A 17,522-nucleotide genomic window follows, 5' to 3' on the forward strand; every position below is an offset into this window, starting at 1 on the left:
GCCAGGTCCGAGCATTCCTAGATGAACAGTTTCCTGGAAAGTGGATTGGTCGTCGTGGGCCAGTTGAATGGCCCCCAAGGTCTCCTGATCTGACCCCCTTAGACTTTTATCTTTGGGGTCATCTGAAGGCAATTGTCTATGCTGTTGTGGTGTCCCGGTACTGTATTATATACGTTACCTGTGTAGAGGTCCCCATAGCCAGAGTCCCTAGGACGTCGGGGTCCCTCTGTTGTAGATCCCCCCTTGTCACCTCACATTTAGTCTATAACTATATAGCAGTTCTATTCAATATTAATATAAGTATATATATATATGTATATATTTAGTTATCTAGCTGTTCGGAGCGTAGCAGGACCTGCGGGTCACGTGAATAGGTTGTAACTCTATGGTTTTTGCTTTAGGACCTTTGGAGGTTCCCATGACGTGTTCACCCACAATGCACTGTAACGGTGAGTGACAGTCGTTATGGACCAATCCAAAATGGCCGGCCCCTGCCCATATAAGGGAGCGGCGCCATCTTGATCCCTCTCTTAGGTTGCTTACTCTGGAAGAGGTAGGACCTCCGCAGCTTACAAGACAAATTACTAGGCCAAAGCCTTGCGGCCTAGGCCTCTAAACTAGCGGATAGACTAAACAATTCCCCGCTACTCATCGCAAGATCACTGGACCTAATTACTCCCCTAAATCAAGCGGATCTCTGCTATACAATTCTTCAAAAGCTAAATTGGGCTTATCTGATCCCAACCGACTGTCAATCGCTGCTCAAGCTATATGTAAGAGACTCTGTTATCTGGACTGTTACTACTGTTACATGCACAGAAACTCCTCAGTAAAAGTTCCTGCAAGTTTTCAGTTAACAGCGGTTATGGACAATCCTTTATTTTCTGCATCACCTATTGCTCTTGGGAAGGGTGGCAATAGGCCTATCAAGAACACAGCATTTAACCCGCACCCTGGCGTCACGAGTGACAAGGGTTAACTGCGCCCTTAACTATCCTGCCCAACGACACCCTAAACACCCTGCACTCCCACAAGACAGTATCCTCTCATCCGCCACCACACTGTGAAGTTACGAGATGTGCAGATCCTGAAACTACGGATACAGATCCTGGAAGCCTGTGCTAGCATTTCTCCTGCGGTGTATATAGTAGTATATAGCAGTGTATACGGATACTGGAAGCCTGTGCTAGCATTTCTCCTGCGGTGTATATAGTAGTATATAGCAGTGTATACGGATACTCTAAGCCTGTGCTATCATTTCTCCTGCGGTGTATATAGTAGTATATAGCAGTGTATACGGATACTGGAAGCTTGTGCTAGCATTTCTCCTGTGGTGTATATAGTAGTATATAGCAGTGTATACGGATACTGGAAGCCTGTGCTATCATTTCTCCTGCGGTGTATATAGTAGTATATAGCAGTGTATACGGATACTGGAAGCTTGTGCTAGCATTTCTCCTGTGGTGTATATAGTAGTATATAGCAGTGTATACGGATACTGGAAGCCTGTGCTAGCATTTCTCCTGCGGTGTATATAGTAGTATATAGCAGTGTATACGGATACTGGAAGCCTGTGCTAGCATTTCTCCTGCGGTGTTGCTATCAGTGGGTGAAGAGTGGGAGAAGAGGGTTGCATTGACAATCCAACACAAAGGGCAGCACATTGAACACATTTTATAAGTGGTCAGAAACTTGTAAATAACTCATGAAAGAATAAAGTTACATTAAAACCAAGCACATCATTGTTTTTCTTGTGAAATTCTTAATAAGTTTGATGTGTCACATGACCCTCTTCTTAATGAAAAAACAAAAGTTGGATTCAAAATGGCTGACTTCAAAATGGCCGCCATACATCGATGTATGTATATAGAGGGAGATTTATCAAAACCTGTCCAGAGGAAAAGTTGCTGAGTTGCCCATAGCAACCAATCAGATCGCTTCTTTCATTTTTCAGAGGCCCCTTCAGAAATGAAAGAAGCGATCTGATTGGTTGCTATGGGCAACTCAGCAACTTTTCCTCAGGACAGGTTTTGATGAATCTCCCTCTATATACATACATGGATATATTCCTAGTATCTACTCATGGCCAATCTGTACATTTACAGTGATTTTTTGAGATGTATCTTATTCAGCATATGACGTAACCATAATTTATTAATGCATTATTTTTTGTGCACAATTTGTAATTGTTTTATCTGTATTTTTGTACTTATTCACATATCATTTAGTTATATGTGCCATGTTGTTTATAAGTAGGCATACGTTGTGTGGAAATTTCATTAGGTGTCACCTTTGGGCAATTTGTGCTAATTGGTATCCACCCCCCTCCGCCCCGTACCTATTTATATGATTCTGTGTCAGATGTTTAGTTGTATGAGTAAGGCTTCCTGCGTGAGGCCGAAACGCTTCACCCTGTGATGTCCTGTTGTCGTTCATCGGACTTTATTCAATAAAGCATCGATTCTTCGCAAGAGTTCCTGTGCCAGACAATCTTCTTTTCTATGCTCACAAGTGTGGTGTAGTCTGCGCCAGTCCATGCATCCAGGTGGCAAGAGGGTGAGCTGGCTAATACCTGCTATACATATGAACAAATGATATGTACTTATATATGCTGTAGGATTACAAGCCTTGCTATGTATAATGGTAATCACTTATTTTTTCACTTTTATATCATTAATTGTTGTACTGTAATTAATTATGTATGTCCTACCATATATACCACCACTATTGTAATCACATTGAGAGAGATTTATCAAAACCTCTGCAGAGGAAGAGTGGTGCAGTTGCCCATAGCAACCAATCAGATTGCTTCTTTCATTTTCCACAGGCCTCTTTAGAGGCCTGTGGAAAATGAAAGAGGCGATCTGATTGGTTGCTATGGGCAACTGCACCACTCTTCCTCTGCACAGGTTTTGATAAATCTCCCCCTTTGTCTTTGTGCTTGAAAAAGGCTGCATGGGCAGCAGAAACATTGCATATGGTATTGTTTAATGATTTGGAAAGGAATAAAGCTACATGTTCTTCTGCTGTGACCTGTTTGTTTGTGGATCTTCATTTGGCTCCTGACCTTGCCTACAATTGCTGCATGTACCACCTCCATACATTCTTTGAAGTGCAGCTGTTTTTTTTTTTTATATCTATCTATCTCATATCTATCTGTCTCATATCTATTTATCTATCTATCTATCTATCTATCTATCTAACCAAAGAATAAGTTGGCCAGCACTATTTGATTCCAAACTATTGTATAGACCTGGCTCACAGGTGCAAGCTGCTGGGCTAAATATACAGCAACAGGAGAATACAGCAGCACACTGCTAGCACAAATATATAGATGAAACATGAGTATATAGATAAAACATGAGTATATAGATAGAACATGAAAAGCTATACAGCTGTAGTGCAATAAATGAAAATATGAAACTATGAAATTATGAGGTACTTAGCTTGCGAATTTGGCGGCCAAATAGCGTGGACCGTCCCACCACGGTAAGGTGACCTCATTCTGGGACGGACCCTACACTGTGTATATGCCTCTGTGTGAACAATACAGCAGGCATTGCAAGGTCTGAAACATCCAAGGCACCTTATATACACCTAATAGAGGTGGGTGGGGTGCAGGAGCCAACATGGAGGTAGCCACTCCCCCGTATGTGTAATACAACCAAAGATCTATCTCATTTCTATACAATATCTATCTTCTATCTATCTACAGTAAAAACAAAAAGAAAAACTACCTAATACACGGGTGCACGCTGCTGTGGCAAATACAGAGTATACAAAAAAGAAGGTTGCAGCAGCACTCTTGGTCAAAAAATTGAGGCTCTTAGCGCACTTTTGCACAGCAAAAACAAAAAGAAAAATAGCCAGCACAACTACCTAATACACGGGTGCACGCTGCTGTGGCAAATACAGTAAAGTGCGCTAAGAGACTCCATTTTTTGACCAAGAGTGCTGCTGCAACCTTCTTTTTTGCATACTCTATATTTGCCACAGCAGCGTGCGCCCGTGTATTAGGTAGTTGTGCTGGCAATTTTTCTTTTTGCTGTGCAATTTAGGGGGAGTGGCACCCTCTGTAGCCGTGCACCCCTCCCTGTTTCACAGGAGGTTTTTTTAAATTGATAGTGGATTCAGCATGTCACCCAGTTAGAGGCCATGTGCCCAGCAGAGGTGAGTGAAATGAGTGTTAGGGTCCATCCGAAATGAGGCCACCTCCGCGTGGTGGATCGGGGACACGTTTTGATCAAAAAGTGCACTAAGAGCCTCCATTTTTTGACCAAGAGTGCTGCTGCAAGCTTCTTTTTTGTATATCTATCTACAGTATCTATCTATCCTATCTATCAGCAGTATTCGGTAGGGAGGTGCATAGTTTTCTCTTTTCTGGCTCACACAATCGACGTTTTTCATATGTTGTGGTCCTGTCCCTTTAACCTGAGTCATACCTGTAGACTGTGTACAGAGAAAAACAGTTACTTGAAGTGTGTTATCACTCTTCATGTCAGCTGAAGAGTTAAATGCTGCACTGCTCTGGCTTTCGGGGGTGCATGTGCAGCGACTGCGCCGTTTTTGGGGTTTACCCGCTTGGTCACACCATACAGGTAAGTGTGCACGGCCAGGTAATATAGTTACCATGGTGACTGTGTCAATCACACGCCGGGGCAGGCTTATGACGTCACATACTGAACGCGAGAGGTACATCTCGCTATGCCCACTACGTAAGCTGTGTCGCTTCTCTGATCGGGCATTGGGGACGAAGAAAGAAGCCAGGTTAGTCACAAAACATAGAAAGAAAAAGGAGTTAGAAGGGTAAATGCAATAATGTTTGTAAACAATTATGTAAAACATTTTGGGAACACTGCGGAAGTCTAAAAATAAATTTTTCATTTGCACAGCCCACTGTTCCAATGATCCGTCAAACGCCAGTGGGGTGTAAATACTCACTACACCCCTTATTAAATTCTGTGAGGTGTGTAGCTTCCACAATGGGGTCACATGTGGGGGGAGGGGGGGGGGGGAGGTCCACTGTTCTGGCACCACAGGGGGCTTTGTAAACGCACATGGCCCCTGACTTCCATTCCAAACAAATTCTCTTTCCAAAAGCTCAATGGCGCTCCACCTCTTCTGAGCATTGTTGTGCGCCAGCAGAGCACTTGACATCCACACAGGGGGTATTTCCATACTCAGAAGATATGGGGTTATAAATTTTGGGGGTCATTTTCTCCTATTACCCCTTGTAAAATAGTTTTTTTCATTTACACATCCAATTTTAACAAAAAGTCATCAAACACCTGTGAGGCGTTAAGGCTCACTGTACCCCTTGTTACGTTCCTTAAGGGTTGTAGTTTCCAAAATAGTATGCCATGTGTTTTTTTTGCTGTTCTGGCACCACAGGGGCTTCCTAAATGCGACATGCCCCCAAAAACCATTTCAGCAAAATTTGCTTTCCAAAAGCCAAATGTAACTCCTCTTCTGAGCATTGTAGTTAGCCCGCAGAGCATTTTATGTCCTAACATGGGGTATTTCCATACTCAGAAGAGATGGGGTTACAAATTTTGGTGGGCATTTTCTCCCATTACCGTTGGTAAACATGGTAAATTTGGGGAAAAAATGCACTTTAGTCAAAAAAAATTTTTTCATTTACACATCCGACTTTAACGAAAAGTCGTCAAACACCTGTGGAATGATAAAGCTCACTGGACCCCTTGTTACATGCCTTGAGAGGTGTAGTTTCCAAAATGGTATGCCATGTGGGGTTTTCTGCTGTTCTGGCACCATAGGGGCTTCCTAAATGTGACATGCCCCCATTTCAGCAAAATTCACTCTCCAAAATCCCATTGTTGCTCCTTCCCTTATGAGCCCTCTACTGCGACCTCCGAACAATTGACATACACATATGAGGTATTTCCTTACTCGAGAGAAATTGGGTTACACATTTTGGGGGGCTTTTCTCCTATTACTACTTGTAAAAATTAAAAAAACGGGTCTACAAGAACATGCAAGTGTAAAAAAATGAAGAATTTGAATTTTCTCCTTCACTTTTCTGCTATTCCTGTGAAACACCTAAAGGGTTAACACACTTACTGAATGTCATTTTGAATACTTTGAGGGGTGCAGTTTTTATAATGGGGTCATTTGTGGGGTATTTCTAATATGAAGGCCCTTCAAATCCACTTCAAAACTGAACTCGTCCCTGAAAAATTACGATTTAGAAAATTTTGTGAAAAATTAGAAAATTACTGCTGATCTTTGAAGCCCTCTGATGTCTTCCAAAAGTAAAAACATGTCTGTTTCAAAGTTTTTATTATTATTAAGATGATCAAACATGAATAAGCATACAAAAACCTATAGCATCAGCAGTACACATTATGCCAACTGTAAAGAATTGTAAACTTAAACAAGTAATTACCGTATATACTCGAGTATAAGCCGAGTTTTTCAGCACGATTTTTCGTGCTGAAAACACCCCCCTCGGCTTATACTCGAGTGAACTCCCCCACCCGCAGTGGTCTTCAACCTGCGGACTTCCAAAGGTTTCAAAACTACAACTCCCAGCAAGCCCGGGCAGCCATCGGCTGTCCGGGCTTGCTGGGAGTTGTAGTTTTGAAACCTCCGGAGGTCCGCAGGTTGAAGACCACTGTGGCCTTCAACATCATCCAGCCCCCTCTCACCCCCTTTAGTTCTGAGTACTCACCTCCGCTCGGCGCTGGTCCGGTCCTGCAGGACTGTCCGGTGAGGAGGTGGTCCGGTGGGATAGTGGTTCCGGGCTGCTATCTTCACCGGGGGCGCCTCTTCTAAGCGCTTCGGGCCCGGCCTCAGAATAGTCACGTTGCCTTGACAACGACGCAGAGGTGCGTTCATTGCCAACGTACTTCTGCGTCGTTGTCAAGGCAACGCCTCTATTACGGGCCGGAAGCGCGGAGAAGAGGCGCCCCCGGTGAAGATAGCAGCCCGGAACCACTATCCCACCGGACCACCTCCTCTCCGGACAGCCCTGCAGGACCGGACCAGCGCCGAGCGGAGGTGAGTACTCAGAACTAAAGGGGGTGAGAGGGGGCTGGATGATGTCGAAGGCCGCAGTGGTCTTCAACCTGCGGACCTCCGGAGGTTTCAAAACTACAACTCCCAGCAAGCCCGGACAGCCGATGGCTGCCCGGGCTTGCTGGGAGTTGTAGTTTTGAAACCTCTGGAGGTCCGCAGGTTGAAGACCACTGAGGGCGAATGATGAGAAGAGGATGATGAAGGGGGGGTGTGGGGATGATGAAGGGGGGTGGGGATGATGACAAGGGGATGATGAAGGGGGGGTGTGGGATGATTACAAGGGGATGATGAAGGGGGGATGTGTGGGATGATAAGGGGATTGAAGGGGGGATGTGCGGGATGATAAGGGGATGATGAAGGGGGGATGTGTGGGATGATAAGGGGATGATGAAGGGGGCATGTGTGGGATGATAAGGGGATGATGAAGGGGGGATGTGTGGGATGATGACAAGGGGATGATGAAGGGGGGATGTGTGGGATGATAAGGGGATGATGAAGGGGGATGTGTGGGATGATGACAAGGGGATGATGATGAGGATGTTAATGACGGGTCTGGATGATGACAGGGGGGGATGAGGTATTTCCCACCCTAGGCTTATACTCGAGTCAATAACTTTTCCTGGGATTTTGGGTTGAAATTAGGGGTCTCGGCTTATACTCGGGTCGGCTTATACTCGAGTATATACGGTAGCAATATATTAAGCATAAGTCCGAAAGGTTCGGGTCGCAAAGTCACAAATCAGTTGTGGCTTCCCATTAAGGGATTCCTATGAAGGCTCCTCCGCTTGAACAAGAGACACAAGATGAGCCTTTGGAAGGAGCCAAAGCTACCTGAATCAACCAGTATATGATTAGACAAATTAGCCCGGTGGCACCGGGTTTTAAACAATACAAAGACAGACACACAAGGGGAGACAGCACAAGGAACGAAACAGGACAGGGAGATTGTTCCAGTAGGAGAAAAAGAAAGGAAGGTAAGAGGAGAAAAGAACAGAGACAGAAACTTCAAGAAGGATTACCCAGATAGTCCACCCAAGGTTGCCAGGTAGCCTCAAACGACTGTTGGGAATCATTTAAAAGGCTCGTCAATTTGTCATTAGCCATTATCCAATTTAACTTGGGGCATATCAGCTGAAATTGTACAGAACTTGATTTCCAATTAGTCGCTATGGCTATCTTAGCGGCTAGAAAAATTTAGGAAATAAGTTTGCATAGTCCCTTTGAGATATTCGGGATTGGGGCATTTAGTAGAGCTTGCTCCGGGGATTTCACGAGGTTCACACCTGTTACCGACAAAATAAAATAATATACCCGTATCCAAAAGCGTTTTACACGTGGGCAAGCCCACCAAATATGAAACATAGTTCCCATCTGCTGGCAATTACGGAAGCATAATGGAGAAGCTGTGGGGTACATTTTAGTAGGAACCAAGTACCATCGAAGGAGCACTTTCCAGCCCGCTTCCTGCAAGGATGTGTTAATGGAGAGTTTGGAGTTGACAGAGGCGCTAAGGATCCAATCTTTCAATTCATTTTCCTTCCCCAGGTCCTTCTCCCAGGCAATCATGTACGGCAATTTGGTGCGGGTAGACAATAAGGTATCATACATAGTGGAAATAATGCCCCGGCTATTGGAACAATGATTCATAAGAGGTGCGGGAAGTTATATCCGTCCCCGCCTTCTTAAGACCTGACAAAAAATTAGCAATTTGATTGTAGCGGAATAATTCTGAGTCGGGTAGCTTATAGAAGGCGCTGAAGTAGGCAAATGGTTTGATACCCAATCTATCAATAAAGTCACCTATGCAAAACAATCCCTTATTCGTCCACTAAGAGAAAGCCAGCGAAATTTTGGATTACGCACCGGGGTATGGATTCATTGTAGAGGGAATCTATTGCAAAGGCTATCCCATAATTGTAGCGATTGCGATAAAATAGGAGAGAGGATTAAGGGCCTTTCCTTAACTGAGAGCCAATGTAAAAGTGATATAGGGGTGGTGGGTGCAGCTAACTGTTCAATAGAAACCCATTGGGGGCTAGAGTGGTGTATGTGAAACTGGGTAAGCGGACCCAGGCTCGCTGCTTGATAATATTTCTTGAGGTTTGGGACAAGTAAAAACATGTCAACTTTATGATGCAAACATAAAGTAGACATATTGTATATGTGAATCAATATATAATTTATTTGGAATATCCATTTTCCTTATAAGCAGAGAGCTTTCAAAGTAAAAAAAAAATGCAAAATTTAAAAAATTTTCATCAAATTTGGAAGTATCGACAATAATTTACCCCTGACATAAAGTAGAATATGTCACGAAAAAACTATCTCTGAATCAGAATGAAAAGTAAAAGCATGCCAGAATTATTAATGTTAAAAGTGACAGTGGTCAGATGTGCAAAAAACGCTCTGGTCCTTAAGGTGAAAATGGGCTTGGTCCTTAAGGGGTTAAACAACTGTACACAGTAATAACAATAGCGGTTGAACTGTGCCCAAAAAACGCAACTGAGGGTTAGCCTTCAGAGGGCATACCCTATAGAATGATAAAGAGAAAAGGGGCGGGAAGGTGGGTTTTAGGGTCGGTGGACCGGTTCTAGGGTTGCTACTGGTTTTCACCAGAGCCCGCCGCAAAGCGGGATGGTCTTGCTACGGCGGTAGCAACCAGGTCGTATCCACCGGCAACGGCTCAACCTCGCTGACTGCTGAGAAGGCGTGGGACAGAAGGACTAGGCAGAGGCAAGGTCAGACGTAGCAGAAGGTCGGGGCAGGCGGCAAGGTTCGTAGTCAATAAGGATAGCAGGAGATCTGGAACACAGGCTTTGGACAACACTAAACGCTTTCACTGGCAAAAGGCAACAAGATCCGGCAGGGAAGTGCAGGGGAAGTGAGGTAATATAGCCAGGGAGCAGGTGGAAGCTAATCAGGCTGATTGGGCCAGGCACCAATCACTGGTGCACTGGCCCTTTAAATCTTAGAGAGCTGGCGCGCGCGCGCCCTAAGGAGCGGAGCCGCGCACGCCAGGACATGGCAGCCGGGGGCCGGGACAGGTGAGTGAGTTGGGATGCGATTCGCGAGCGAGCGCGTCCCGCTATGCGATTTGCATCCCCGCCGGCAGTGTCAGTGCAGCGCTCCCGGTCAGCGGGTCTGACCGGGGCGCTGCAGAGAGAGGAACGCCGCGAGCGCTCCGGGGAGGAGCAGGGACCCGGAGCGCTCGGCGTAACAGTACCCCCCAGTTAGGTCTCCCCCTTTTTTTGTCCGGCAATTGCTTCACGTGGGACGAGAACACTGGGAGCGATTGTAGGGTCTCCCCATCAAAGGCAGGCAGTTCAGCAGGAGTGGGAATGGGGAGGGAGGGCAGAGGGTGAAGCTTGGCATGGGGCAGAGTGTTACCAGGATGGGGGCTATGAGGAGGCAAAGCATAGTCCTGATAGGCTTTGGGGAGACCAGGTGTAGGAGGAGGCACTGAGGCTTGCCTGACGGGACTGGGAGGAGACGTGAGGCATTTCTTGCGGCAAGCAGGGCCCCAATTCTTGATCTCCCCGGTGGTCCAGTCAAGGGTGGGAGAATGATGCTGGAGCCATGGCAGACCGAGGAGGACTTCAGAGGTACAGTTGGGAAGGACGAACAATTCAATCTTTTCGTGATGGGGTCCAATGCAGATTAAGAGGGGTTCTGTGCGGTAACGCACAGTACAGTCCAACTTCACTCCGTTGACCGAAGAAATGTAGAGCGGCTTGACGAGACGGGACACCGGGATGCAGAACTTATTTACCAAAGAGTCCAGAATAAAATTTCCAGAAGCACCAGAGTCCAAGCAGGCCATGGCTGAGAAGGAGGAGTTGGCAGAAGGAGAAATCCGCACGGGCACAGTGAGACGTGGAGAAGCAGACTTCGTACCAAGGGACGCCACACCCATGTGAGCTCGGTGCGTGCGTTTCCTAGACGTGGAGGACGACTAGGGCAATCCACCAAGAAATGTTCGGTACTAGCACAGTACAGACATAGATTTTTTTCCCTACGGCGAGTCCTCTCTTCATGGGTCAGGCGAGACCGATCCACTTGCATAGCCTCCTCGGCGGGAGGCACAGGGGTAGATTGCAAAGGATACTGTGGGAGAGGTGCCCAGAGATCAAGGTCTTTTTCCTGGCGGAGCTCCTGGTGTCTCTCAGAAAAACGCATGTCAATGCGGGTGGCCAAATGGATAAGTTCTTGCAGGTTGGCAGGAATCTCTCGTGCGGCCAGCACATCCTTGATGTTACTGGATAGGCCTTTTTTAAAGGTCGCGCAGAGAGCCTCGTTATTCCAAGACAATTCGGAAGCAAGAGTACAAAATTGGATGGCGTACTCGCCTACTGAAGAATTACCGTGGACCAGGTTCAGCAGGGCAGTCTCGGCAGAAGAAGCTCGGGCTGGTTCTTCGAAGACACTACGGACTTCAGCGAAAAAGGACTGGACTGTGGCTGTGGCAGGATCATTGCGGTCCCAGAGCGGTGTGGCCCAAGACAAGGCCTTTCCAGAAAGAAGACTCACTACGAAGGCCACCTTAGACCAATCTGTAGGAAATTGGTCCGACAACATCTCCATATGTAGGGAACATTGAGACAAGAAGCCACGGCAGAGTCTAGAGTCCCCATCAAATTTGTCCGGCAGAGACAAGCGGAGGCTAGGAGCTGGGTCTGTATTCTAAAGTGTTGTATTATTAAGTGTTACATCTGAGAAGTTTTATAAGCAGATGTTCATGTGCTGAGTATACTGTGGATCATTGATTTCCAAACAGGGTGTCTCCAGCGGTTGCATAGCCCTTGCATATTTTTTTATTTTTTTTTCCTTCCTGTCTGTAGCACACCTGGGGGAGGGGTTAATTGATTAACTGCTCTCAGGTGTATAAAACTAACTGGGAAACTCTGTGAGCCCTGCTCTGACTGAGTCTATCTGAAGCTGGGTCTGTATTCTAAAGTGTTGTATTATTAAGTGTTACATCTGAGAAGTTTTATAAGCAGAAGTTCATGTGCTGAGTATACTGTGGATCATTGTTTTCCAAACAGGGTGTCTCCAGCAGTTGCATAGCCCTTGCATATTTTTTTTTCCCCTCCTGTCTGTAGCACACCTGGGGGAGGGGTTAATTGATTAACTGCTCTCAGGTGTATAAAACTAACTGGGAAACTCTGTGAGCCCTGCTCTGACTGAGTCTAGCTGAAGCTGGGTCTGTATTCTAAAGTGTTGTATTATTAAGTGTTACATCTGAGAAGTTTTATAAGCAGAAGTTCATGTGCTGAGTATACTGTGGATCATTGTTTTCCAAACAGGGTGTCTCCAGCGGTTGCATAGCCCTTGCATATTTTTTTTTTTCCCCTCCTGTCTGTAGCACACCTGGGGGAGGGGTTAATTGATTAACTGCTCTCAGGTGTATAAAATTAACTGGGAAACTCTGTGAGCCCTGCTCTGACTGAGTCTAGCTGAAGCTGGGTCTGTATTCTAAAGTGTTGTATTATTAAGTGTTACATCTGAGAAGTTTTATAAGCAGAAGTTCATGTGCTGAGTATACTGTGGATCATTGTTTTCCAAACAGGGTGTCTCCAGCGGTTGCATAGCCCTTGCATTTCCCCCCCCCTCCTCCCCCTCCTGTCTGTAGCACACCTGGGGGAGGGATTAATTGATTAACTGCTCTCAGGTGTATAAAACTAACTGGGAAACTCTGTGAGCCCTGCTCTGACTGAGTCTAGCTGAAGCTGGGTCTGTATTCTAAAGTGTTGTATTATTAAGTGTTACATCTGAGAAGTTTTATAAGCAGAAGTTCATGTGCTGAGTATACTGTGGATCATTGTTTTCCAAACAAGGTGTCTCCAGCGGCTGCATAGCCCTTGCATATTTTTTTCTTTCCCTCCTGTCTGTAGCACACCTGGGGGAGGGGTTAATTGATTAGCTGCTCTCAGGTGTATAAAATTAACTGGGAAACTCTGTGAGCCCTGCTCTGACTGAGTCTAGCTGAAGCTGGGTCTGTATTCTAAAGTGTTGTATTATTAAGTGTTACATCTGAGAAGTTTTATAAGCAGAAGTTCATGTGCTGAGTATACTGTGGATCATTGTTTTCCAAACAGGGTGTCTCCAGCGGTTGCATAGCCCTTGCATATATATATATTTTTTTCCCTCCTGTCTGTAGCACACCTGGGGGGAGGGGTTAATTGATTAACTGCTCTCAGGTGTATAAAACTAACTGGGAAACTCTGTGAGCCCTGTTCTGTGTCTGAGTCTAGCTGAAGCTGGGTCTGTATTCTAAAGTGTTGTATTATTAAGTGTTACATCTGAGAAGTTTTATAAGCAGAAGTTTAAAAAGCAGGAGTTGTAAGCAGGACCCACTGTAACTGTAAGTGTTACTCTCCCTTCATACAAGTAGTTTTTCTTAATAGTTAATAACAGCTGTTTGTCACAAGGATATGGACAGAAGGATTGGAGGTTTTCTTCAGTGCACATTGTGCCACATGTATACATCTCTGGAGCAGCAGCTTCAGGGTGAATACCGCTGTGACAAATGTGAGCATGTTGCCCACCTGGAAGCTCGTATTAGAGATCTAGAGGAGCAAAATGCAACATTGAGGGCGATTGACAATCTTACAGAGCAAGCAGTTAGTGGGGTAGAAATGGAGGTTGGAGAAACTAGCCAGGAGGCCCAAGTAGGGAGCTGGGTTAATGTAGTTAGAGGGACTGGAAAGGGGACAAGGAAAAGGAAGGTCACTTCTGCTTCTGCTCTCCCAAGTAAAATTGCCAAGTTGGGCGATGATGCGAGGGCCTCAGTATCAGAGATGGCAACCCTAGTGGATACTGGTCTCCCTAACAGCCGGGGGAACAGCTCAACTAGTAGTGTGGGGGATGGTAACGCAGGTAGGCCAAGACAGTTAGTTGTGGTAGGGGATTCTATAATCAGGAAGACGGATAGAATAATTTGTCGCCAAAACCACCTCAACCGAATGGTTTGCTGTCTCCCTGGTGCCAGGGTTCGGCATGTGGTGGAAAGGGTGGACAAATTACTAGGGGGGGCTGGGGATGACCCAGCTGTCGTGGTCCATGTGGGAACCAACGACAGAATACATGGTAGGTGGAGGTCCTTGAAGAATAATTACAAGGAACTAGGTGCCAAGCTGAAGGGAAGGACCTCTAAGGTTGTGTTCTCTGGAATACTTCCTGTGCCATGCGCATCGCAGGAAAGACAGCGGGAGCTTAGGGAGTTAAATGCATGGCTTAAGTCGTGGTGTGAGGGGGAAGGGTTTGGGTTTTTAGAGCACTGGGCTGACTTTTCATTGGGGTACAAACTCTATTCTACGGATAATTTGCACCTGAATGGAAGGGGGTCTGCTGTGCTGGGGGAGAGAATCCTGGAAGGGGTGGCTGAGTATTTAAACTAGGTGAGTGGGGGGAGGATAATAAAGCAAAGAAAGCAGACAGTGGGATGGATAGGTTAGAGAGGGGTCAGGACATAATGGTGGGTGGAGAGGAGTCCTGTGGGGGGAGGTTAAGAGCAGTGGATAAGGAGATTCATGCGTTACAAACCAGCTGTAAAAATAAATGTAGCCCGAAAAATTGTAATCCCAATAATTCAAAAAATTCCATTAGCCCCAATAACTCAATAACTACAATAAGCCCCATTAACTCAAAAAATACGTTAGCCCCAATAACTTAAATAACAACGTTAGATGCAATAACGCAAAAAATCCCATTAGCTCCAATAACTTAAATAATAACGTTAGACCCAATAACTCAAAAAATCCCATTAGCCCCAATAACTTAAATAATAACGTTAGACCCAATAACTCAAAAAATCCCATTAGCCCCAATAACTTAAATAGAACAATTAGCCCTTATAACTCAAATAATAACATTAACCCCAATAACTCTGAAAATCCCATTAGTGAGACTATATGTGTAAAACTTAATGGATATGTAAAGTGTATGTTCACAAATGCCAGAAGCCTAGCAAATAAAATGGGGGAGATTGAGGCCTTGATACTGGAGGAACATATTGATATAGTTGGGGTCACTGAGTCATGGCTGGACTCCTCGCATGACTGGGCTGTCAATCTGCAGGGGTTTACATTGTTTCGCAAGGATAGAATGAACAGAAAAGGTGGTGGAGTCTGTCTGTATGTAACATGTAAGTGGTATGAAAGTCAGTGTGAACGATGCCATAGTGTGTGATGATTCTGAGGATGTGGAATCACTGTGGGTAGAATTACAAAAGGAGGGAAATACTGAAAAAATAATATTTGGTGTAATCTACAGACCCACTAATATCACTGAAGAGATAGAAGGTCGGCTGTATAAACAAATAGAGAGGGCCGCCCGGGCAGGTACAGTGGTAATAATGGGAGATTTTAACTATCTAGATATAGATTGGGGTCCGGGGTTGGCTAAAACTACAAAGGGGAGAAAATTCCTAAATTTATTGCAGGATAATTTTATGGGCCAGTTTGTGGAGGACCCAACAAGAAGTGATGCCTTGTTGGATCTGATCATTTCCAACAACGCAGATGTTACGCCTAGCGCTCCGGGTCCCCGCTCCTCCCCGGAGCGCTCACGGCGTCTTTCTCCCTGCAGCTCCCCGGTCAGTCCCGCTGACCGGGAGCGCTGCACTGTCATGGCCGTTGGGGATGCGATTCGCACAGCGGGACGTGCCCGCTCGCGAATCGCATCCCAGGTCACTTACCCGTCCCGGTCCCCTGCTGTCATGTGCTGGCGCGCGCGGCTCCGCTCTCTAGGGCGCGCGCGCGCCAGCTCTCTGAGACTTAAAGGGCCAGTGCACCAATGATTGGTGCCTGGCCCAATTAGCTTAATTGGCTTCCACCTGCTCCCAGACTATATCTGATCTCCTCCCATGCACTCCCTTGCCGGATCTTGTTGCCTTGTGCCAGTGAAAGCGTTTAGTGTGTCCAAAGCCTGTGTACCTGAACTTCTGCTAACCATCCTGACTACGAACCTTGCCGCCTGCCCCCGACCTTCTGCTACGTCTGACCTTGCCTCTGCCTAGTCCTTCTGTCCCACGCCTTCTCAGCAGTCAGCGAGGTAGAGCCGTTGCTAGTGGATACGACCTGGTTGCTACTGCCGCAGCAAGACCATCCCGCTTTGCGGCGGGCTCTGGTGAAAACCAGTAGCCTCTTAGAACCGGTCCACTAGCACGGTCCACGCCAATCCCTCGCTGACACAGAGGATCCACCACCTGGAAGCCGAATCGTGACAGCAGAGCTGGTTGGTAATGTAACTGTGCGGGAAAACCTTGGTAATAGCAACCACAATATAGTTACTTTTGACTTAAAATGTAGAAAACAAAGACAGACGGGGAAAGCAAAAACATATAACTTTAAAAAGGCAAATTTCCCTGGGCTGAGAGCTGCACTACAGGACATAGACTGGGGGGAGGTGTTCTCAAATACTGATACAGAAGGGAAATGGGACATCTTTAAATCAACTCTAAATTACTATACAGCTAAATATATACCAAAGGGGAACAAATATAAACGATTAAAACTAAATCCTACATGGCTGACAAATGAGGTTAAAAGAGCAATAAACAACAAAAAAATAGCCTTCAAAAAATTCAAATCTGATGGGTCAGCTATAACATTTAAACAGTACAAGGAGCTTAATAAAATCTGTAAAAATGTAATAAAAACAGCAAAAATTCAAAATGAGAGACAGGTGGCCAAAGAAAGCAAAACTAATCCTAAATATTTTTTTAGATATATAAATACAAAAAAACCAAGGACAGAGCATGTAGGACCCCTTAATAATGATAATGGGGAGGTTGTCAGGGGCGATCAAGAGAAGGCGGAGCTACTGAATGGGTTCTTTAGTTCTGTATACACTATGGAAAAAGGAGCTGACATTGGCCAGGTCAGTACTGGTAACACATCATATAATGTATTGAACTGGCTTAATGTAGAAATGGTACAAGGTAAGTTAAGTAAAGTAAATGTAAGCAAATCTCCAGGGCCGGATGGACTACACCCAAGAGTTCTTAGAGAGGTAAGTTCAGTAATATCTGTACCCTTGTTCATGATATTTAGAGATTCTCTGGTGTCTGGTATTGTGCCAAGGGACTGGCGCAAGGCGAATGTGGCACCAATCTTCAAGAAGGGCTCTAGGTCTTCGCCAGGCAATTATAGACCGGTAAGTCTAACGTGCATTGTGGGTAAATTGTTTGAAGGACTTATAAGGGATTACATACAGGAATACATAGGGGATAATAGTATTATAAGTGATAGCCAGCATGGGTTTACTAAGGATAGAAGTTGTCAAACCAATCTAATTTGCTTTTTTGAAGAGGTGAGTAGAAGCCTTGACAGAGGAATGGCTGTGGATATAGTGTTTCTGGATTTTGCCAAAGCGTTTGATACTGTCCCTCACAGACGTCTGACAGGTAAGTTAAGGTCCTTGGGCTTGGAAACTTTAGTTTGAAACTGGACTGAACACTGGCTCATGGATCGTACCCAGAGAGT

At 45.5% G+C, this 17,522-nt stretch overlaps 1 protein-coding gene across 5 annotated transcripts in view; it reads left to right on the forward strand.

Moving 5' to 3' along the window:
• Nucleotides 1-1,976: 1,976 nt before the first annotated feature.
• LOC130294357 (acyl-coenzyme A amino acid N-acyltransferase 1-like) overlaps nt 1,977-17,522 on the forward strand; it is a 32,801-nt gene continuing 17,255 nt past the window's right edge. For 2 of the 5 annotated variants that reach the window (XM_056544045.1, XM_056544054.1), the window contains exon 1: nt 2,355-2,643. In XM_056544045.1, coding sequence (XP_056400020.1) covers nt 2,592-2,643 — 52 coding nt within the window. In that variant the 5' untranslated portion in view covers nt 2,355-2,591. Of the gene's footprint in view, nt 2,028-2,354; nt 2,644-17,522 lie in introns of those variants that run through there. The other 3 variants (XM_056544062.1, XM_056544071.1, XM_056544075.1) reach the window with 2 other exon arrangements.

Source organism: Hyla sarda, chromosome 1, assembly GCF_029499605.1.
Source record: "Hyla sarda isolate aHylSar1 chromosome 1, aHylSar1.hap1, whole genome shotgun sequence".
NCBI classification, from domain to species: Eukaryota; Metazoa; Chordata; class Amphibia; order Anura; family Hylidae; genus Hyla; species Hyla sarda.